Below are 24,754 nucleotides of genomic sequence, written 5' to 3' on the forward strand. Positions count from 1 at the left end.
CAGCTCCTTCTGACTATGTGACACTAAGTCACTGGATGACACTAACTCTACTACAGCCCTACAGCACCAAGTGACCGGACCTGCAGTGGTTCGTGCGTGGCTCGGAGGGCGGATGCGGCGTTCGTGAGCACGCAGGCGTCAGAGCAGAAAACGGAGCCAGGCCGCCGCACCGCCGTCCGGCACTGGCCGCACGCCTGACTATCTCCTACAGCAGAAGCCGAACCCTGCAACACGGCTGCTGTCATTTCACCCGACTATGGCACTCACAACCTGACATTTCTAGTCCTCAATGAACACTTATGAGCAATAACCAGTGATGCTGCCACACAAAACTCTAAGCGTGTTAGCAAAACAAATTCTCCGACTTACTGGAGACATAGTTTGGTATCAAGGAAAATTACTACTGTTACTGAAATATCCAAACGAGGCACGCGTAGAAACCGAGAAACCTTGTTCGTTGGTCCACCCAAAAAAGGGAAGGCTAAGGCAATAGTTAGTATCCAGAACGCATAAAACAATTAAAAGGTAACTAGAGTATAAATTTATTGGATTTTTCACTGTCAACTTGCCAAGTGGACACCAGAGCAAACAAATATAACAATTTCAAACAATAGCAAAACGATCAGACCAACGGAACTGCTTGAAGTCAAATGATCAATCACGAAACTAGAAAGTGAACAATTACGCTGAGTTAGGAAGGATGCAGCGATCAAAAGAAAACAAGGAAATGGAAGAAGTAGCTAGCAAAAATCTTCACGCGTTACCAAAACAAAATATCCCAGGAGTTGAAAATGATCTCACAACACTGCGTGAACAGTCGAGAGAACGGGGAACACGATGCCATCAACGAAGCTTCAAGCAATTCTTTATTCTCAGGTGTTCTAAGCGTAACGCATCACACAAAAAGTTATTCAGCATGAATGGATTCACAAGACGTGAAATGCACACGATATTCAGCTATACCCTCAGCCCAGGTGATGGTCTGGAGGTGGCGCTGTACCCCAAGCGTGCACACAAGTAGACTAGTACTTACGATGCTAGTACTAGTCTACTTTAGCTAGGACTAGTCCCAGCTCGGACCTTGCAGACCCAGGTTCGATTACCGTCATAGGAGGATGATAAGTTAAGAGAGCGGTGCTCTAGCGAAGCCGTCCAAAAGTTACCGTAAAATCAAAAAATAAGATCAGGACATCAAAAAATGACATGTACCTGTAGAGTTTTGGTGGCTCTCTTGCAGTTGGGGCATATCCATTCTTTGCCGTCTTCCTCCATTTTCTTGCCTGTTGAGATACAGAACTAAATTAAAACATTTTATGCATTTGAGCAATGTAAGGTTTATGAATACAAAACAACTTTTGAAAGTTCTGAGTCACTTGCAAAAATGAAGAAAAATCGTTAAACAGATGAGCCGTGAGTAAAAATAAATCGACTCCGGAAAAAAAGGGGAAAACAATTGAATACTGTAATTAAGGGGCATCTCACCCATGGCCTTGGTGATGCCCACACAGGAGCCATGGAACCAGTCCTCGCAGGTGTCGCAGCAGATCATGAAGCGGTTGTTGTGTGGACGCTGGCATATGCACCACAGCCGCTCTGGGTCGTCCTCCTCCACAAACTCTTCTTCTGAAGACAACTGCAATATCCAAAAATTGGCTGAATAGTGGAGCTTCAATAAATGAAGAAAAAAATGTCAGTTAATTGGATATTACAAAATTATAGCCAACTGCTATAATGCCAGCAATGGATGAATGCAACGCTCAGTAGTAGCGGCAATAGCAACGGAAAAAAATAACAAACAACAATTAGAACACAAATACGAATTAACGAGCCATTTACGTTACCCATGACACTCAAAAGAATTCCCGTATTCATGTTAACTGTTGTTATCAATACAAATGCAATCGACGTTCAATTTATTTCGTTACTTAATACAGAAAATGCGTAATGTTGAAAAGTTCGCATAAAAAAATACTTTTTTTTTCATCCTATTTTCGAGGTTTCAAACAATAAGTAAAGCAAATCAAACCCATGGCTCACCTCTTCCTCCTCCTCTTCTTTCTGTAAAAGCTCTTCAACGCTGAAGTCTTCATCTTTTTGAGCTTTGGGTAATTCATCAACAACTTCGACATCAACAGTCCTGAGCTTTTCCTCTTCCTTCTTTATTAGCCCTCTTCTCCTCTTCAGCGTGTGCTGGTCTTCATCATCCTCATCAATTAACTCATCATTATCTTTATCAAGATCTTTATCATCATGATCACCATCGTCAGACGAATCAGCCTCGTCTTCGTGGTTGTCCTCACCCAACATTATCATCTCGTCACCGAAAGATTTCTTCTTAGGCGCACGATTGCTGCGGCGCACCTGGTCAGCGGAAACAGGGTCAACGGGCCTGTATTCCTCCAGGTCGTCGAGCTCCTCGTCCTCTTCATCGAACTCCTCCTTGTATTTTGCCGACGCCGGACTTACTTTGAGTTTTTTAGGGGAACTCTTGAGCGATTTTAATGGAGTTGCACTTTTATTTTGAACGAAATCGACGGTTACAGGAACGTTTTTTGAGACCTTGCCAAGTTTGGTAGTGAGTTTATTGAGAAGTTGTTTGTTAGCGTCCTTATAAACCTGAGAATCATCCTTACGTTTGACTGGTGTTGCTGATGTCTTAACCTTTGACCCTCCTATGATGCCACTCCCAGTAGCAAACTTCTTCACAACTTTATTCGTTTTTAGCGACTCGTAGGGCACATCGAGGGCACTAGAGAATAACTTATGCTTCTTCTGTAGCGGCGGCTCAGGTGACTTTTGAATTATTTTGGGCGATTTGGAAGAATCGGCTTCTGCAGTGGACGAGTCTTCACGTTTTTTCTTGGCGGATGGAAGGGATTTATTGTGATCTTCAAACTTATGTTTTACATGCTCCTTACTCGATATGGAATTTTTAGGTTTGTTATCCGCCATTGTTTCCTTCATCTTCTTCAGGACCGATTTAGGGTCAGGCAACGATTTAGAAATCTTCTTGGGTGCATGAGTCGCCGCGTCGTCGACGTTCTTCTGGGCCAATTGCAGGATTTTCAGATAATCAGTCTCTACTGGATTCGACTTGAGCTTCTCAGACACAGATTTCTTGTCAAGCTGACAATTTTTCTCAGATCTTTCTTTATTTAAACTTTTGAACATTTTTTTCTTCACAAAATGGAAGTTGCCTTGTTTATCTCTAACGCGCCGAACAACTTGATGAGTTGCTTCCGCATGCTTTGGTGTTTTAGCCTTCTTCACGGCTAATTTTTTAGAGGGGCTCCCGCTTTTCTTGGAACTTTGTTTCGCTGACTTGTCAGGGCTTTGGTTCTTGGCACGTTTCTTAGCACGCGCTCGATCGCCTTCTCGAGTCGCGTCATCGACTGCATTCATTTTCTCGGATTCTTTAACTGGATCATAATCACCATCGTCATCGTCATCATCTTTTTCCTCATATTCACCATCCTCATCCTCATCTTGCTGATCGTCAGCAGCTTCCTGGATCTTTGCAGCATCTTCTTTATTCTCTGGTGAGAGTGACTTCCTCTGGACCGCAGGTTCCGCCTTAGAAGTTTTCTTCTTGACAGGCGCATTCTTGTTGGTGCCGATGACGCCCTTCTTGAGAAATACGATCTTCTTAGGCTGAGAAAGCTGCTCTGTGATGGACGGTGAGGCTGCAGGAGCCGTAGCCGCGTCAGCACCGCCGTGTAGATCGCTTAGCTGCTTTTCAAGATCGTCCAAATCATCTGAAAAAATACAAAATATAAATAAACAAGTCTCTAACACAGCACAAGCTGAGAACTGAGCTTCACGTTCATCGTGTGCTGGAAATTTTCCTAAAAGACGGTAATGATTCAAGTTCAATTATTATAAGTACGAATTATGAGATAAAGGCGTCAATAATGGTCATGCATCTTCGGACATTAGATCAGGAAGTCATCAAAATTATACCTTAGAAAATAATTTAACCGGTTGCAGAATAAATAAGAAACACAATACTAGACATCAGGTATAAAGAAGAAAAAGCAACGGCATTTGTGACACAGAAGCAATGAACCACTACCACTCGTGCCTTCGTCATAGTCTGTTTAAAACTGCTTCACAGTACATCAGATACGTTAACATGCACAAAACATTGTTCCAATATCAACAGAACCGTTCGCAGTGAATATAACTTTATTTTCGTACACGAAATTGGCGCGCAAACTCGGTACAATTTTCTAGTATTACGCACGCTTCGTAATAGCGGTCTCCCTCTGCTACCAGCTTCCTCTCTAGCGGCTCACTTGCCTCTCAACTTTTAAGTATCCATAACGTTATAAAGTTGGCTAAATTTTATGCTTTTAATTTATCCAGAAAAAATAAGTTTTCAAAACCGTGCTGTATGGCAGTGTCAGGTACTAATTAATGGGTCCGAACAACGAGAGAACTGAACATGTTCAACATCGACATCGTATCAATGAATTTGACTTGTACAATATTCACGATTTTACGTTACGGTCTTCAAGTATTTACGTCAACACCTGCTACCTCTTATCACTCCGCAGCTCAGGACTGCCTAATCATTCAACTATACATGTATTTCAGCAGGTTGAAATGCTCCAAATCTTTCATGATCACTAACCGTAATGCGGTGCTTGCAGCACGTGAGCCTAGAGAGGAAGCGTTGTAGTGAGGAAGAACCAAGTAATACACGTACCATCCAACGGTTTATTCTGAACACAGCCTAAGCCAACATAGTCAGTGATACATATTAACAAGGTAAGCTTCATTACAACAAAAAACGAATATAGTCATAAACCAGATTTCAAAAAGAACGATTATATTAGTCGCGAGTATTAAGTATTTTCTAATAACTCTTCGTCATTCGCTAGGGAATTTCGGCCTGGTTACTGTTACTGAAGTGTGCGTACATTTAAAGTTATAAATAAATTGAAACAATCAGTCAAAGGGACGTTAGGAAGAATTATATTGATATGATCGTTGAGCAACGTAACTACTTGATCTCACCACCTGTCGGTGTTATACATTCCAAGCACGAAGGGTACAAAATGAGGCGCGTATAACTCCCCAAAGACATAGCGGCTACCACGAGAACATAACAATCTCTTGTGAAGCTGGTGTATTCAGCGGATTAAAAATGGCTTCGAGCCTGATAATGAGGTTATCATGTCTGCAAAATACACTGAAGAATCACGAACACTGCCGTCATGAGTTGAATGTGCGAGTAGCACAGCTTGACAACTGGCGCAAAGGAGTTACGAAGCAATTAAGTCTATTCAACATTCAGAGCAGTCTAAAAATTATCACTCGAGGTGCAAAATCATAATTGGAAATTCCGGCTTTTAGTTCTATTTATTCAATAATTGTTCGTTTTTCAAATGCAGTCGTTCGTACCTAATAAAAATATGCGAAAACTGGAAACAAGGGAACGATTTTCAGTAAATTGATACAAATACGTGTACGTACTTAATCTTACGGGACTTTACCGCAAACAAAACAACGGCATTAATAACCACCGTTGTAGCCACACCGTTTCGAGCAAAATTGCGTTCAATTTATTCAATGGAGGGGACAATTTCAGACAAATATTCAAATATTTTATGCAAATGTAGATTTAAAAGGGTTGGAGTGCAGGGCAAGAAGTTAATTAACGATTACCACAATCACAGCGTAACTCTAATCTTGGTACCCGAACTTAGGAGGAACACCTTAGTACAGAGAGATCTCCTATAACAAGAATAAGTAATTGGCCTAAATTGACATGTATTTCGAGTAGTATTCACCAGTCACATTTTCACTAAATTCACATGAATTGCGCCATTGCAGTTACTCGTAACACATCAGAGACGTCAGAGAAGAATCGCTAAATCTATAGCAGATGTGCATTAATTTTATTGCGAAATTTACAGCGGAACTACGCACAATTATCAAACAGTGATAACGATAGACAAGCCTAAGACTAAATAATGAATGGTCTAGACTTGCAGTTGTTCGAAATTTTTAAAGTATATTATTCCCAAGCTAGACCTAAATCTTAGATCTGAATGCAAACTTAAAACAACTCACATTACAAGCAGTCGCTAAACTTCAAAAATTCACTGATGCGGCAGATCCGAATAATAAATAAACAGAATTTAACAAGTATTTAAAATTTCAACTCCACACTGCACTAATTTTTTTATAATTGAGGTAGCACTTGATCTTAACATCTGTAGTGGCTTAATGAATTAAGAGAATATACCGACTGCGGTGACAGTCATAACGTCAAGAGGCTGGCAACCAACGCTGTGTGTTTTTCAAAGGATCTGAAGCACAAAGGAAACTGGAGACACAAGCCTGACTAAGCACTTCATTACAATTCAATGGTAGAATTTAATCCCATGAATTGTAGAAAGCTAAAGGTATGTTCCTAATGTAACTACATTGACCTCTACCAGATCCCAAATCTGAACATGGAAGTCGTCAGTTTCCTTCGTTCGTGCGGTGTTACTACCATCAATGAGATCTTACTGATAACACGATGGCCTAATCCAGTAATATAAACAGGTTATTAAAACGCTGTAGTGGCTGCTCACAAACGTTTAATTTCGCTTGATGTAGAACAAGGCCGCGAATTTCGAAAAGTTTCATTAAATCAAGAGATCACTCGCCCAGGGTCTAGGACGTATGCAGTTCATGTGTGGCTAAAACTCGTCTTGGTGGCTAATGGTTGGATTCTATGCGTAGCACTATATCGAGGATTCAACATTTCTAGGTCATCCGACTCCTAGTATTAAATTGCCAAAAGAAGGTCAAGGTCACGTGGGAGTTTCACTTGACCTATGACTTGGTCGATCGATATGCCAAATAATTTATTCAAAGTAATCCAGCTAGACCCAAGTTGGACAACCTTGGTAATTTCAACGCACAAGGTATGTCGATAAGTGCCCGCTGGTTCTCACAACATACGGGTGGATTTGGAATACTTTTTAAGCTGGACCTCTAGATAATCGTTAGTAAATCAAACCGTAACCGAATGAAACTATTTAGTCGATAGAATCGATTGTGTCGACATCCTTTAGATGTGAGTACAAAATGTTCGTTGCCATTGACTGATGAAGGCCAGATAGTTTCAAAGAGTTAAAGATCCGAGCTGCGTCTTAACGTCCAAATCAGTTTCTTTCCAAGTTAACTCTTGTCATGCACGATACCGTACTCGACAGAAGTATCTTGAATGGCGTCGCAGTGCCTTCAATTCCTATGATTTCTTCAGATAACCCCATTGCAGGATCGGCACTAGCGTTTCTAACGGGGATCAAAATTCAAGGGTTTCAAATGTTGCCACCGCGAATTAAGCGCGTTAATTCTGATATTTTGAACTAGAACACATCAAACTATTTACGCAAATTTTAGTCTTTCTAGCTTGCCAAATTGAATTATTTCGACCCCTAAAAAATGAAGCTATGATAGCTGGGCAATCTGGCGCGTCACCAGACACTGTTACGCGAGACGCACCTTGTAGTCGCTCTGTAAATACCAGGGGTTATAGCTCACAAATTGTAATGAATTTTAAATGAGCTAGCAGCTTCATTCCACCAATCGTTGTTATCTTCGTTTTATTGTTCGTTCTAAGCAATGCTCGTGTCTTGAGAGAATTATTGATGCTGGTGTCTTGAAAGGATTCTTGGTTCACTTGAATGTGAAAAATCCATACAACGAAAAAAAAATTTTCGCCTCTTGAGTCTCCTGTGAACTGAGGTTTGTTACTTATCTGAACTTGTTGCCGAGGCAATATTCTATTCGTAGTTCAAAAGAAAAAATCAGACGCGTCATCAACCGCAACGGAGAACTGGATTGAAGCCCATTCTGCCTAACGCTGCGTAGTATGTCGAGAATAGTCTTATACAAAACAATTTTTTTACAAACGAGTTGTCATCATCCACGAAAAAATAAATATGTAAATAAATATTTTACATTACTAAAAATAAAAAGGACATTCAGGTAATATAACTAATTTCCGACGACCACTATCGAAAGGACCATTCAGGCGCATCATATACACATTTGCAAAAAATTTTTTGATGAAGGCACGAGTCAATATTGGTTCATAGCAAGATATGACCTTACCAAATACCTGCTAGGAGCGAAATACAGACTTATGTTATCACCCAACAACTTGGAAGTAAAATGCAGACAAAAATAATCTTATAAACTATTTGTACGACATGAGATAGATAAGGGATGTCAAAACATCATATCACAGTTTTCCATCACAGAGAACATTTGACGAGAAGTGCTGCAGAGAAGCAAGCAGCACTCACGCGGCGGCCGCCACACACCCACCTTCAGCCTCCGTAGCAACAGCAGCAGCTGGGCCTTCACTGCCACCATCGAGGCTAGGAAGCTCATCATCTTCCTCATCTTCGGGCATAACGGGCATATGTTTACCTTTACTGCCCCTCATCGGCGGTCTACCGCGTCCTCTGCCCCTAGAACCTCTCAACGAGCCAGGCCTAGAAACAAGACCACCACCCCTCCCACCCTCATGATCCGCACGCAATCTCCCACGCCCTGAAACTGAGCTCATGTCAGCAGGATTTTTCCGAGGTCTACCTCGACCTCTTGTGGCGGCTTTTGCAACTCGAGGGATGGACACTGGCCGAGAATTATGGAGCCCACGAGTTGTATAATCCGAGTCATCGGACTTGTTATCTTGCCCATCATCGTCATCACTATCTTCCTCTTCAGAGTCGCTTTCTCCACTTTGTTCGTTGTCAGATGCCTCAGGTTGAAGCTCTCTGGGTCTATCCTGGTTTCTATAGTCTAACTCTCCCTGTACTTCGAGGTTCTGGTTGAGGGAACCAGTCGACGACTCAGCCGCCATGAGCTCCTCTCTCTCCCGCTGCAGCATGCGCTGATTCTCTGCCAATATTTTCGTCACCTGCACACCAATACCAACGTTTCAGAGCTCATCTGCTATCACATTCATTTACCATATGGTGTGTTTTCACCTTCTCGCTGAACTTTAGATCATTTACCACAGAAGCAAAAACAAACTTTAAACAAAAGAACAAACAAAACTTTATTTCTATTACAAAAATTTCATTTGACCTCGCATCTTGTATACTTAGATAGGCGAAGAAGATCAGTTCAGCTACTCAGATGACCTCCATCCATCCATACCTTCCAGGTCCAAGTACATCTCAGAGCAGCACACAGCTCACGCTGGCCTATATTTCACAGCATTAGGTATCCAAGATCGGCCATCAACTCAAGTGAACGTTCATTCCTCAAATATTAGAAGTTTCACAATAACAAAGCTTCGAAAAGCATTGGATAACAACATGCTATCTCAGGCTACAAAAATGCAAAAATCAGTACACTCTCCTCCGTCTTGGTCTCGAAAATTCTTCACAAACTAGTCGCGTCTAGTCCGCTTACTCTCAGTAAACTTGACATTTAACTATAGGCCAAAATTATTAGCAACAGAAAATACGAGACGAACCAGATCATACAGTAGCATATCCTACGAATTTCGTACCATCAAATTTATTCCTTGTTGTTGACTTACGCGGTGTACCAAGGAGAAAGTTATTAGAACCATTTAGTTCCATTTAAAAATGGGCTCCAGGAACAAGAAAAAAACAGAAACTCTAAGTGAATAAAAAGAACTTATTCAATATTAATGAGAATGAACAAAGAGAGTATAAACTCCATCGTTACTCACCTGAACTAAGCTGAAAGTCAACATTATCATGATGAATGCGAAATAACACGGATTTGAATAAAATTCTCTAAAATTAACATCAATAAAATGTATTCAGTGCGTTAAGAAAGCCCGCCTGGCACCAGCTTATTTCTACATTCAAATTGAGGGCATCAATTACTTTAACCATCATAAAAAGCCAAAAAATATAACTCAACATTTCACTTTTTGCTGGACGTTTTATTATCTGAAACAACCACAAGCAATACGAGACAATTAGATTGTAAGTGATCGGCAGGTCAGAGAGCTTTTAGTTACAATTATAGTGACATGAGCACCTAAAAATTGCAGACTATTCGACCATCCAGAGATTACCAAGTGCTGGCTACAATTAACATGAGTAACTGAATGATTCTTCCTAAAGACACAACTTCCAGCCTAAATTTTTTTTACTTTTATTGCCTGGTTGGCGTCATGAAGTCAAATCTGAAGCAAATCAAATACATAATCATTAAATCCTGAAGTCTCACCTAAAATGTTTGTCATACGTTGCATAATAAGCAGCCTGTCGACATTGCCTCAACAAAGCTCAACATGAACCATCATATTAAAATAATGTCAGGATTCGTGAGTTTCTGGTGTTGTGCACTGACCTCGTCTCGTTCAGCCTTGTCCTGCTGGCGCTGTGACCGTCGTTTAGGAGGTGCTCTCATTCTGCCACGACCAGCCTTACCGCCAGCACCAGAGGAGGCACCCGTCACTGGGGCACAGCTCGCGGTGCTGTGGTTAGGGCCGGTCGGGTAAGAAGTAGAGTCGCCGGCAGGTGTACAATCTGATGCGCCTGAAACACGCATTTTACTTAACATATCAGAAGAACAAAAGAAAAATTATCCGACAAAAAGCTCAAAATTAATTATTACCACGAATAGGATAGTTGTATTTATCAAAATGCAAGAATGTATCTGAGAATAAATCCGCATTTGGATTGAAAAAGCGTTACAGCTGTTAAATTAACGCCTTGATCAGTGAAAAAAATTAAAAGGTTTTATACCATAAAAATCCAAAATAAAAGTTTGCAGAGCACCATATAGCAAGAGATAAAATAGTTCTTTACTTTCAATAACACTCAGCTCAGTAGGTGTAGAATAAGTGTGAGCTGATCAGCACTAGTAAAGCTCGACTGACCATGCATATGAAACGGCAGCAATCAATACACAATGCAATAATGATTATATCTGAGTAATCTGACATGTATTATACCAGACCAGCAACCAAACGAGTGAAATTTATCGTGATAAATATGATAGTGTGACCAAGGACATATCCACACAAGTCTCTGCAGACAGGTAAGACTATCACGTTAGCGTCAAAAGTATAATCTCGGTAGAGTCAAAAGTATCATCACGTTAGAGTGAGAAATGCCATCACGTTAGAGTGCAGTGAGAAATATCACGTTAGAGTGAGAAATATCATCAAGTTAGTGTGAGAAATATCATCACGTTAGTGTGAGAAATATCGTCACGTTAGTGTGAGAAATATCATCACGTTAGAGTGAGAAATATCATCACGTTAGAGTGAGAAATATCATCACTTTAGAGTGAGAAATATCAAGTTAAAGATTTGAAGTCGTTGGAGTGTACCAGAAGCAGCTGCAGCGCCCAGAATGTCCAGGAGGTTATCTGAAGCTAGCAGATGACGCGCCTCGTCCGTGCATAGGACGCTCTCCAATTGGTGTAGTGACTCGACATCCAGTGGCAGCTCAGAATAACCTCCTGCACCAACTTCTGAAACTACACGTCATCCTTTAATTGTCAGGGACAAATATGCATGGAAAGTGACTACACTATATTAACCGCCATTGTTTTTATTTATTTGAGTCTTTGAGTCGATAATTTGTTGGCTTGCTTTATAAGTTCAGGACAATTCAGGATACATGCAAAATTATTCTGTAAACGGTTGCAACAGTTGTAGAAACATAAAGTTCCCAATCTGTTTTTCAACGAAAATCTAAAAATTAGCTTCATCAAATTCAATGAAGTATTGATGAAAAAAAATCCAACTTAAAGACACCACAAAAGCTAAATTCATAACACACCAGAGTCCAAAGGGTCCTGGTAGTTGGTGGAGGTTGAGTTGAGGAGCCCTACTGCAGTAGCAGCCTGCAAGGTCGAGGTAGCGTCGGGGGAGTCATGCTGCGTGACGTCGTTCATGCTGCCACCACCACCAGCCATCTGAACCACACTCACTTCGCTCGAGGCGCCCGCGTGACTGGCTGTCATACAAAACATATGCTTACGACATTAGAGCCACCATTTACTGAGTAATTATTACATTATAATTTAGATTATGAAAAAAAAACTGAAGAAATTTTTGTGTCAACAAAGTGCGATAATCGACTATGTGTACAACTAGTGCAAGACAAGCCTGAAAATTACGTCCAATGTGATGCTCAGGTATTAGGAGCAACACATGGAGATGTTATTAACTTTTAAATTAACGGTAAGACCGTAAGACCGAGAATGATCCAAGGTGGAGATGCAACAGTGCACATTGATGCAAACTATTGCCTGTTCTGATTATTTCTTCTGATTGCACTAACAATGCAGTCTAGCATATCATTATCATCAAGTATTTAAATAAACTTGGTAACTTTAGATTTGCCTAAAACTGCCCTGGTATGATAGAGGCCTGTGCCCTAAACTCAGCTAGCATGGAAGAGAGCTGTGCTCTGACTCACCTAATATGGAAGAGAGTTGGTCTTGGTCAATTTGCGAGTCATTATTGACGATGATGAAGACAGTTTTGTTGCCACCAGAAGCTGCAGGAGGAGCAGCATTTAGGCTCAAGCCATCGCTGTTGTTCCTGTAGCTGCTGGCTGGAGTGGAGGCATCACTGCAGTCTTTCACAAATGAGCTGGACATTCCTGCAAAATTACAGCACATTCAGTCAGATGAACAAAATACCAAGAACTTTCAGAGTGGCAAATGCCAGTCAACCTTTATGAATTAACTTGATAACTAGGCTCATAATGAGAAAAGCTTCAAATTGAATCATGTCCTGTGGCATTTGTCATGTAATTTACAACAGGATCTTGGTACTTTTTTGTATATGATACCACAATTCACCAAAGCCAAGCAAGAGGGAATGATGTTTTATTGTCATATAGCAAGCCTGATTCGAAAGTAATTAAGCAAACAATTCTTAAGTAATCAATTCTTAAGTAATTCAAACTGAGAGTTCAAAAGCTTGAAACCAATTTATTACATTAGAATACAACTGAAATAAAATGCTGACTGAAGGGTTAAAGGCTATTTTCTGCAGCAAGTGCATCATCAGAGATGCCTTGCACAGCTAGGTAGCAGCAAATTTATAGTGCATCAATAACTTGTAGAGCGTTTAGCATCAAGCGGGATGCCTCACTAGGTTCCTCTGATTCACAATTGGGTATTATTATACATACTTGTGAAATCTTCCTATCACAGAACTTTTCATTTGCAACACGGGGCAGGATAATAAATGAAGACAAATGATTAATTCCAGCTGCACATTTTTTCATACTGCTTTGTCAGAATGCGGATTCCTCTATTACATGTCTGCAGTCGTGTCTTAGTCTTAGCCTGTTGCACCATTCATAAATTTTCAAAATTTTAATGTATACAAAAAGCTTTTTTCCGGCTGAGCTCGTGCTAAAAAAAAGCCAGTAATAACTCAAGAGGTGGTACAGTGTGGAAAACTGGAGTTTGTATATTGCAACATACATTCGATAATATTACAACAAATCTTTAATATATTAAAGATTTGTATATTATTCTGTTATGGCATTATGATCATTTGATTAACATTTGAAATTTAGACCTCATGGAAGCAGACACTTCTATCAGAATGAAATTAATATATGTTCACTTACTACAAGTAAACTAAGTAAGTTCTTGGAAATTGTAGCTGAAAATGCCAAAATTAAAATCTTGGTAATCTGTAAGCACTGAACTATATAGAAGTGTATTCAGCTTGACCATTTCAGTCAAAAATACATATTCAATGAGTACTAAATCTACAATGATGTTCCCCAGTCTTGGCAAGGAGTCATTATAAGACTGCCTGAATAAATAAAAATCATAGAATGGATTTGTTTTACACAAGTTCAACAAGTATTTAGACTTGAAAGAAACACTCTAAGTGACATCAAAATTTTTCTGTATCATTAGTTGGAGTTGAAAGTGATATCCTACAACTTGCTAAACTTGAATAAGTCCTTAACTGAGTTAGCACATGTTAATCATTGATGCAATCCCCTAAAGATATGTGGGTAATTGCTGAAGAATTTATTTATTTGCCTACAAACCTAGTGTTGTAGAGTTGATCCCTAGATTTTCTCTTTAATATCCATGATACAGTAGCCAAGGAGTTGCAGCCCAGGGTTGGTGATTTTTTTATTTTTTCAACCAAAAAAAATCAAAAATCAATGATTTTTAAAATATTTTTCATGATTTATTTATTTATTTGATTTTTTCATGTCTTTGTGGAAGGTTATTCTTTATGTTGCAATTAGCCTACTAACAATATCAGTACCATAAAATGGGGTAACTTAGACTCCTGGGGTAACTTGCATCACTTTTTGTTTTTTTAACAAAAACCCCCATAACTCAAAACTATTTGACATAGAAAAATTGTCAATGGCAGGGTTGGCAATGATTAAATCAAAATGATTAAATCATGTGATTAAATCACTTGATTTTTTTATAAAAAATCATGATTTTTTTCATTTTTTCGATTTTTTCATATATTTAAAAATATTGAGTGGCAGTCTTTAATTTATATTGAGGTATTGTTATTCATGGTTTAGTATAAATGTACTTTGAATGACAAATTGGCATATAAACTTGTTGCCTTTAGTGTGTACTGTATTAGGTTCCAATAAATTGAATGTTTTTGGTACAGAGGCATCAAGTGTACAATACATTGTACGTAGCTAGCAGCTTAGCTAATTCTTATAAGGCTATAAGTAGTCTAACTATTTGACTATTTGTTATATATTGATTACAATATACAATTTAAATGTGTTAACTAGCTTATACAGGGTGGGGGCAGAACTGATTGAACAGTTTTGAGGCAAAATAACAGTAATGGAGGTACATAAAGAAGAAAGTTTATTTTGCTTAAGATTAGCATAACATACCATTTAAAATACTTATGTTTTGAAAACAATATCAGGAAGATGGTGTCTGTTAGCTGCAACACACTGTTGGAGTCGTTCTCGGAAGTTTCCTACAGCATGTTCACACATATGGTGAGTTGGTGAGGCATGGCCATAACCTCTGCAATAATCCATCCCTTTAACTGTGGTAGGGTGTGAGGGCAACTTCTGAACACCCTTTCTTTTAGATGTCCCCAAAGAAAGAAATCGCAAATGCTCAAATCAGGTGACCTTGCAGGCCACTGCAAATCACCCCTCAGAGACACCAGAGACCAGACGTCCAGGAAACATGAGTTTCAAAACATTGAGTGACAGTTGGGCTGTGTGGGCTGTAGCCCCATCCTGCTGGAACCACAGGTCTCTCAATGCATCATTTTCAACAATGTTTTCCATCATGGGCTGCAAGAAATTTTGCAACATTGCAGCATAGTGATCGGAATTCACTGTCATGGTTACTCCCTCCTCTGAGAACGACTCCAACAGTGTGCTGCAGCTAACAGCCCCCATCTTCCAGATATTGTTTTCAAAACATAAGTATTCTAAATGGTATGCTATGTTAACCTCTAGGAAAATAAACTTTCTTCTTTATGTACCTCCATTACTCTTTTATTTTACCTCAAAACTGCTCAATCGGTTCTGCTCCACCCTATATATTGAGAGGTTGAGATTGTATTGACCTTTTAGGCAATTAGAAAGATTTTCCACCCTAAATACGAGTATTCTAATTAAAATATTCAATTTCAATCTTCAAATATGTGAATTTAAAACTAGAAACAAAACAATTGCAATTATAGGACTATATATAAAATAATTAAATGCAGTGAATGGATATAAAATATTTGAATTGTGCACATGTTTATTTCAAAGTGTTAGCTTTTCACATAACTTAAGTCTCGTTTCAAGTCGTATGAGGTTTGTTTGGTTATCGTTCAGTTTATGTTTAGTATTGGTTTATTGGTCTGAATGGGAACAGTGCAGTCAGTCACTCAGTCACTACTAGTTGGTGTGTATAGAAGGTAGAGTCTGGTAGATTTATAGGACATAAAACTAGTAGATCTATTGATAGTGCTGTGCACTGTGCTATCAGCTACCTATCTGTTATGCGACTCTTCAATGTTTAGGAGATCTGCATTCCTGAAGTGTTTTTGTATGTTGAAGCAAGTTAAATGGTCAATATTTAGCTCATAAACTTGCTCCATACAAACTTTACAAAGCTAATGAATAGACTTATCAATAATTGTTTACCCAGAAATCCCTAAGTGGGAAACACCACCTTGGCCTGCTGGTCATTATTAAGGCAATAAGTGCCCTTTTTAGCCATCCATTATGATAGTTATTGTTAGTAGGCTAATTGCAACATAGAAAATAACACCTCAAAAAGACAAATAAGCTGAAAAAATAAAAAAAAATTTAATAAATAAAAAAAATCATAAAAAAAATAAATAAATAAAATGGCCAACCCTGGCTCAATGGGCATCAAAGGCCTAATACTGAGGCTACATAATACAATGGAAAAATTTAAAAAGTTTGCATATCTAATAGGTTAAAAAATTAAAAATGTGACTTACAAAAAAAAAAAAAAGATATTTAAAGCCTGTAAGAGTCCCTTCTTCAATTTTTTCATTTTTTGGTAAAATAACTCCAGGTTTTGATGCATTGTAGTAGAACTCTTCTAGTTACATATGCAAATGACAAATTTTAGGAAAGTGTCATAGTTTGCAAATTAGGGGCACCACCCCCAAACAGGGGAACTAAGACTACCTAATGTCAGCCCTGATGGGGTAACATAGACCGGCTTGGAAGTAAATATAAAATTACCATATATAACATATTTTATGTTTGACAACCTATTAATGTTTTTTCTTTATGTTTCAGACTCTACAGAGTCTTATATATGGTAATTTTAACTTAATATCCAAGCCAGTCAATATTACCCCATCAGGGCTGCCATTAGGTAGTCACGTTTCCCTCATTATGGGGCGGCACCCCCCATTTGCAAACTATGACACTTTCCTCAAGTTTGTCATTTGCATATGTAACTAGAAGAGTTCTACTACAATGCACCAAAACCTGGAGTTATTTGGAGTTATTTTACCAAAAAAAAAATAATTGATTTTACCACCCAGTCTAAGATACCCCAAGAGCTGGGGTAACAAAGACCATCACTTTTTTTTAAATTACACTATGAGAGGCAGGAGCCAGCAATTTATGGTGAGGGAACCTAGAGTATAGACCTGTATTTTGCATGTTTCAATTCAAGTTTAATTTAGCTAGTAAAAAAATGGCATTAAAAAAAAGTGGTCTAAGTTACCCCATTTTACGGTATATGGATCATAATGAATGGCTAATAAAATGTATAAAAAAAAATTTTCAAAGACCACGTTTTTCATGTGGACTCGAAAGTAGAAAATAATTTTTTGGCAGCTACTGATCTCTGTTTGCTTTCATTCTCTTGGTCTTTTGTATTTCAGTTAAAATATTTTACAACATCTAAAACGAAAAACGTGGGGCACATATGTATTTAATTGTTTGGTGATTACTTAATATGATGAATACGATGGTTCATTGAACATTTGATAAGTGTATTGCTGATATAATTAGAAATAGTGGTTGAATTCAAAATTGCAATTAAGGCATGCCTAAATGAAGATACCCCTACGTTTTTTGTTTTAGATGTAAAATATTTTAACTGAAATACAAAAGACCAAGAGAATGAAAGCAAACAGAGATCAGTAGCTGCCGAAAAATTATTTTCTACTTTTGAGTCCACATGAAAAACGTGGTCTTTAAAAATTTTTTTTATACATTTTATTTTCTACTTTTTAGTTTTTTAAGTATTTTATTCTCTCATTTTTAGTCCGTTGCTACACACGAAACACGTTGTTGCAAGCCAATTTACTTGACTTGATGTACGTATCGATGATACGAAGCGTATCATCGATATATGCAGTCTAAACACGAATATCCTCTCGAGGATGACATGCATTAAAGGTTTCAACCCCTGCTTGTGAGTTCCTTTAGAGTTTATACGCCTGGAAACGTGCAACAAATTATTGATTATTGTATTGTTATCGGGAGCTGAGCTTCCTGAAAAGTTTCAGAGCGCTAGCTAATGGGAAAGTTTATGAAATATTGATTGCAAGATTTGATCATCACAGACACAAAAGCGAGCTAAGAAAAACGTGGTAAAAAAAAGCACTTATTGCCTTTAATAATGGCCAACAGGCCAAGGTGGTGTTTACCACTTAGGGATTTTTGGGTAAACAATTATTGACAAGTCTATTCATTAGCTTTGTAAAGTTTGTATGGAGCAAGGTAACTAGCTAAATATTGACCATTTAACTGGCTTCATTATACAAAAACATTTCAGGAATGTAGATCTTCTAAATATTCAAGTCACATAACAGATAGGTAGCTGATAGCACAGTGCACAACACTATCAATAAATCTACTAGTTTCATGTCCATTAAATCTACCAGACTCTACCATCTATACACACAGACTAGTAGTGAGTGCGTGACTGACTGCACCGTTTTCCCATTTGATTCTGACCAATAAAGCAATACTAAACAAAAACTGAATGCCAACCAAACAAACCACATATGACTTGATATGAGACTTGTGTTATGAGAAAAGCTAACACTGTTTAGAATAAACATGTACACAATTCAAACATTTTATTACCATTCACTGCATTTAATTAGTTTATATATAGTTTATAATAGTAATTGTTTTGTTTATAGTTATAAATTCACATTTATAAATTGAAATTAAATATTTCAATTAGAATACTCATATTAGAGTGGAAAATCTTTCTAAATGCCTAAAAAATCAATACAATCTCAACCAACCCTTCTTATATAAGCTAGCTAATACATGTAAATTGTATAATGTAATTAATATATAACAAATAGTCAAATAGTTGAAGACTATAGCCTTATAAGAATTAGCTAAGCGGCTAGCTATGTACAATGTATTGCAACACTTGATGCCTCAGTACCAAAAAAATTCAATTCATTGGAACAGAATACACTCTAAAGGCAACAGGTTCATATAATCCAATTTGTCATACCGTCAAACGGGGTAATAAGGGATGGGCAGGGTAAATTGGGATGAGCATCCCACATTTTGTAGAAATGTAGCAGCTTAAATGTTGTAGCAGCTTAAAATAGTGGTGTAAACGTCAACATATTTACAATCTATTATGTATAAAGCTAGTTAAGAAATCATACATTTACTATCTCTAAAATATCGTTGAAAAAAAAGTGTGAGTTTGGAAAAGTACCTCCACTAAGGTCTAGAGCAAAAAGAATATTTCCCATATTAAAAAATTTTGCATGCATAAAAGTTGAACACAGGTGTAGGCCTGAATGATCGATTGACGCAATTTGCCTATCTCATTCAAAAAAAAAAAAAATGGCAGCCAAAATGGTACATAGAATGCTATATATATAATTGTGCATCGGGCATCATAGAATGAGAAGTAACTGACCTAAACTATTATTTATTTCTCCAAAATATATGATGGTTGTCACTAAAACCTTCCTTTCTGTTTCAGGTATGTTTTTCATGATCTTTTTTATAGTAAATTCACTTAACCCAATTGAAATGGCCGCATAAATGAGGGCAAGGCATATAAACAAGCGCATGGTGCATAAACTAGCACTATTGTGCTTGCCATGTCCCTCTGTCTGTCTGTCTGTCCGTTTGTCTGTGACCTCAAGTTTTCGTCTCTGTGTCACTCACTGCAGTGAGTACTGAGTTATATTTTTTTATAGTAAATTCACTCAACCCAATTAAAATGGTGTGAAATTACAAGCCCTCCTGTGAGCTTACAGATACAGAAAAAATGCTATAAGGCTGCTGATATGAAGCTTGCAGTGGACAAGGTTATTGTAAATGTTCAATGGCATGTTCATGGAGAGGGTAATATAGCATCAATAATACAGTAATATCACATCAATAATATGGTACCATCAACTGGGGTGACTTTGGCTGTGTTTTTGATTTTGTTTTGCAAACACAAGCAGGGTCATAAAGGATGGCCAAAGTAGTCACTCAGGCGTTTATGACCTTGTTTACGACCCTGGTGTTTATGACCCCAGTTCTTGTTTGCAAAACAAAATCTAAAACACAGCTGAAGTCACCCCAGTTGAAGGTAATTAATGTTTATGGTAATATCAATAAAGGAAAAACAAGTAGAAATCACTGAAGATGTCATTTATTCTACCTCTACATCATCTACAATGAAAGAGGAGGACTTCAGAGTACTGTTAGTAATGGATGAGTACACTCTGCATGCTTCAAATATTTTAAAATGAAGTTTTATTGCAAGTGTCCTGAGTACCGGACAGGGCTACTCTGGACACTTTTTTTTGCTTCTGGCACCTTAGGAATAGCATATGGAAATTTTTTGACCATGCCATTCAATAGCCCTGGATGCCATTCAATAGCCCTCACAAAGAGCTATAAAATGAGCTTAACTTGTTTATGAAATGTTTCATGGTAAGAAATTATTAACAGTTATTAACAAAAAAATGCTCAAAACTGTCCCCAGTAGCCCTGGTTGACAGTACACTTTGATTTGAAGGAATGACTTGGCTGTTATGACTGCAGTGCATGATAGAGGACCTGGTCATACTTGTATTCTTATACAAAATGGATTTTTTTTTAATTTGGAACCCAGATTGAAGTGGGCATACTTAAGAGACTTACATTATAGATAGTTGCTTTACACATTTGAAAAAATTCATTTAAATTGATCATTAAAATTATTGGCATTGGATCATAGATTATTAGTGCAATAAAGATTACAAAAAAAAAGTACAAAAAACTGCAGTTGCAATTGCAAAAATACAACACAGTTTGCAGGAGATATCTCATGGTTGTTTCATAGATTCCACATCATTCTAACATGAATGTCCAAATTGACAAGATTGCCAAATAGTAGACTCAAAGCAGCAACAGCAGTGTTCCCAGGGTTTATCTTAGGAGCAGACAAAGCTTATGCGTTTAGCTCACAATTGTCTATTTTTAGCACATTTTCTCATTTATGGAAAAAATGCACTATTGTACTCGCCATGTCTGTCCGTCTGTCTGTCTGTCCATCCATCCGTGACCTCAAGTTTTTGTCGACGAGAAAATGCGCTCTTCCACTCACTGCATGGAGTACTGAGTTATATTTTTCCATTTCATAACTTTGTTTAAATTTGCTGCAAACATGTTTATTATTTGTCATATTTCATGCTGATGCTAATAATAGTTAATGGAATCATGTCTAATATTGCCCTATGTCTTTTTCTTTTTTCAGGTATAGAATGACACCATAACTAAATTATTGTGTACAAATGAATGATGGTGGGTTGGCATATTAGTCTACTTAGAATTCAATTGTCAATTATATGTGTGATTTACACATTTCAGATTCATTGTTTTATGGGTTATGGTTCTTATTTATTCTACTGTCATTCATAAAAAATGCCACCTAGCAAACATCCACCTAAGATGTTTTGGGGTGGTTTTAATGCTAAAGGCCTTGGACAACTCATTAACATAGAGAGAATGATGAATAGTGATACATACAAGGCTATTTTGGAGTCATTTGCTTCCTAGTATGACAAGGGACTTTCCTGATGGAGATGGCATTTTTCAACAGGTTCACGTACAATGCATGCTATACTTCACGTACAATGCACACATTCTTTGAAGTAAGTGGACTGGATAATTTATACTGGCCTGGAAATTCTCCAGACATCAATCTTGTTGAAAACTCATGGGCTATAATCAAACAAAGACTCCAGAAAGAAAACTGTTCCACAATGGCAAAGCTAATTTCTGCTGTAATTAGGACCTGGTATCACAATAGAGGCTTCTGGCCCAGGTCTGGTGCCCCATTTATCACTTTTGATATATTCCTATTTGATATATATTCCATCCTCCACTAAAGAAATTGGGAAAAAGTCATAGGAACAGGTGGAATTGGACTGATTCCCAGGCTTTTTTTACTTTATGCCCTTTTCATAGCCTCACAGGTTGTGTCTGCCCAATTTTCTGCTTTAGTGCCATCACGCAGTGTGGAATTCCAGAGGGGTAATATATTAACTGGTAAACATAGCAATTCGGAAAGCATGACCTAAAAATCTGGAAAGCCCAGCATACCTACACTTTCAGTCCATCATCATCACTGACAAGTCTCTGCAAGCTGCCACAGCTGTTTCATTGAAAAAAAAATAGAGCTTACATCATCACAGTAACAAGGATCCAATCAACGCTTGAACGCATCCAACGTCACAGCCACTGGAATCCAATCAGCGTTAGAAAGCTAGAATGGACCGCCCCAAATGCACACAATGTTAATGCACTGATGCTAATTTAATGCGTAATGCTACACTTCTTATTTCAAGTGCGTAATACAATAATGTAGTTATATCATTATTGATGGAAATCGCAAAGAATAACATCTTCACTATGTACATTCATTAACAAATACATGAAAAACTACCTATGATTCAATCCACAAATACAAAACTGACCACTGATGCAATAAGCTGAGACATGGAAACTACTCCCATTACGATCAGGATTACCAACTTGACGAAAAACAAACAAAGAAGGTAGCAGGCCACAGGGACACCAGCCATCAATATACTAATGCGAAAAAATTATAGATACGAATTCTTCTATATTACAAATTCATCAGTAACTAACATTCAACAGAATGGTTTAATAACCTTCATAAATCGTAAATGTTATACATGCAGAATCAATCGTGTGCAACAGCCAAAGTGGCAGGAATGATGGTTAGTGTTTACTGTTTACTTGTTAGTTCTCATTAGGCAATCGGTGTGTGAGCCTGTGAGGTAACTGCATTAACTGCAAATAATGCTCCCGAACTTAGAGACGATAATTGAATGAAAACTTTACGCGATCAATTGTGAGCCTTCTGAAGTTTTAATAATGAAGAAATCACAAGGTTCACAGAATCTAAAGGTTTGATTGCTAAATTGTCAAGTACAGTACTCTATTCTAATCAGTCAACTGAGTAAAGTGTCATGTTGTGCATTGCATTTTCTTCGAGAAGTTTCTCCAATTGCCAATGTGTTTATCCTCAATTTGAAAGCTGACGTACAGAATAGGTGCAATAAATGTTTTTTATATTTAATTTGAAACCATTATGTTCAACCTAACATGCAAGGACTCTTGATTGTCTCTCCTGCTACACCTATGGTGAAAGTACAGTAAAGTTGAAACTTTGAACGGCAGGAGTAAATGGTACTTCCTTCTGTAGATCCCTCTTGCTTATCTGCAAGTGAGGCGCACAATTAACAATCTTGGGACCTTCTCTGTGTTGCCTGACGTGAGTCACGTGACGTAACGTAACGTAGGGCCCGGCTAACTAACATTCATGCCAATTTTTGAGGCTGATTTCTGACAGCCTATAAACCTGTTTCTAGTGCCTGCCACTGCCTGGAACATTTTTTTAAAGGCAAAAGGCTTTTTTAAGTGTACCATGACCACCAATTTTAGAATTCCACTCTGGACTGCCATGGCATTACTGCCAATTCAGAATCAGAAGTAATTTCTATGAGTAGGTAGCCTAAATCAATTTCAACTTTCAAGAGTAATGACTATACATGATAGACTAGCCATTCCTTTCTCGCTAGTCGCTATGTCCTCAAAGTCTCAGAATATGGTGTGTTTACCCTACAAAAGCATTGCCCCAAGCCTTAAAATTACAAAAAAAAATAATTAGGTATTCAACATTAGTCTCAACTCTCAAACTCAAAGCCAATTGGAAATTTCCCACATTTTTAGAACTCATCTCATCTCCACTGTCCACAGTCCACACATAACCAAAAGTTCAAAAGTAGGTACTTATACCTAGTCATTAACTACTTTTATTAATAAAAGATTTCAATTTTAAATTTGGTGACACAATATCGATTATCATCGAACGACTAAACGAGCATTAAAACAGAATATTGTATAAAAACAGGACCAAATTGAGCACACACTGTTAACGCACGGTGTTACCGTTTTAAGAGTTAGGCCAAGTCATGTCAGTCAATTTAGCCTACCGGTTAAATAGTTTTTATCCAGCTCAGAGAGCTAAAAAGTGGTTAGGTACATCTTAGAATTCATATAAAAAACTTGACTCACCAGAATTGTCATGAAGTTTTCAGGCAGAATGTACAAAATAAAGAAAAAATCTTGCGAGATGAGCGGTTACGTCGCACGATGAACGATCGATGCGGCTGAACTAATTTCAGTCGATAAAACGTTACTGCGTTGGCGAATTTATGAAATAATATAACTACAAACCAAATAAATACTACATGTAAGAATTTGAGTCTCCGGTTTCTGCGACACACGCAAAGCTTCTACCATCAATTAGAAATAATAACACATTTCTCATTCACGACCCTACGACTACCTTATTTTAGCCATCATGGCCGGACTGTTTCAAGACGTTAGAACTGCGCATCTACGGGCTAACTGACAAGTGAGTTAAGAGAAGCGCATGCAAAGTGAGTTTTTTTTAACAATTGGAGTATTGAATATTCTTTTTAAATATGAGACATATACTCGCAATAATTCAAGTGTCGTTCAAGCATCTGACAAAGATAAACGACTGTAATCGACTAATTTTTTGCAGAACAGGACGGCTCGACACTTATACGGTCGCGTGTTTGAGTTGAAGACTGGAACAAATTTCCATCATGCCAGAACTAGACACTGACTTTTTTTTGCAACCCAGCCGCCCCCGCATTTTGCTAATAGTACAAAAGTTAGTATGGCCTCGAAGAGACGAACAGGCCTCTGTGAAAGGCCTCAAGCGTCTAACTTATCAAGTCAAGTCAAAT

At 38.0% G+C, this 24,754-nt stretch overlaps 1 protein-coding gene across 3 annotated transcripts in view; it reads right to left on the reverse strand.

Moving 5' to 3' along the window:
• LOC108681022 (PHD finger protein 3) overlaps positions 1-24,376 on the reverse strand; it is a 37,576-nt gene extending 13,200 nt beyond the window's left edge. For 2 of the 3 annotated variants that reach the window (XM_018169960.2, XM_018169959.2), the window contains exons 1-10: positions 24,051-24,376; positions 12,435-12,620; positions 11,793-11,969; positions 11,338-11,487; positions 10,351-10,538; positions 8,335-8,932; positions 2,038-3,755; positions 1,483-1,633; positions 1,210-1,280; positions 81-224 (exon numbers count right to left, since the gene is read on the reverse strand). In XM_018169960.2, the coding sequence (XP_018025449.1) occupies positions 81-224; positions 1,210-1,280; positions 1,483-1,633; positions 2,038-3,755; positions 8,335-8,932; positions 10,351-10,538; positions 11,338-11,487; positions 11,793-11,969; positions 12,435-12,618 (3,381 nt within the window). In that variant the 5' untranslated portion in view covers positions 12,619-12,620; positions 24,051-24,376. The remainder of the gene's footprint in view (positions 1-80; positions 225-1,209; positions 1,281-1,482; positions 1,634-2,037; positions 3,756-8,334; positions 8,933-10,350; positions 10,539-11,337; positions 11,488-11,792; positions 11,970-12,434; positions 12,621-24,050) is intronic. The other variant, XM_018169963.2, reaches the window with a different exon arrangement.
• Positions 24,377-24,754: the final 378 nt, after the last annotated feature.

The sequence above is a fragment of the Hyalella azteca genome, unplaced genomic scaffold, assembly GCF_000764305.2.
Source record: "Hyalella azteca isolate HAZT.00-mixed unplaced genomic scaffold, Hazt_2.0.2 contig15455, whole genome shotgun sequence".
In the NCBI taxonomy this organism is placed as follows: Eukaryota; Metazoa; Arthropoda; class Malacostraca; order Amphipoda; family Hyalellidae; genus Hyalella; species Hyalella azteca.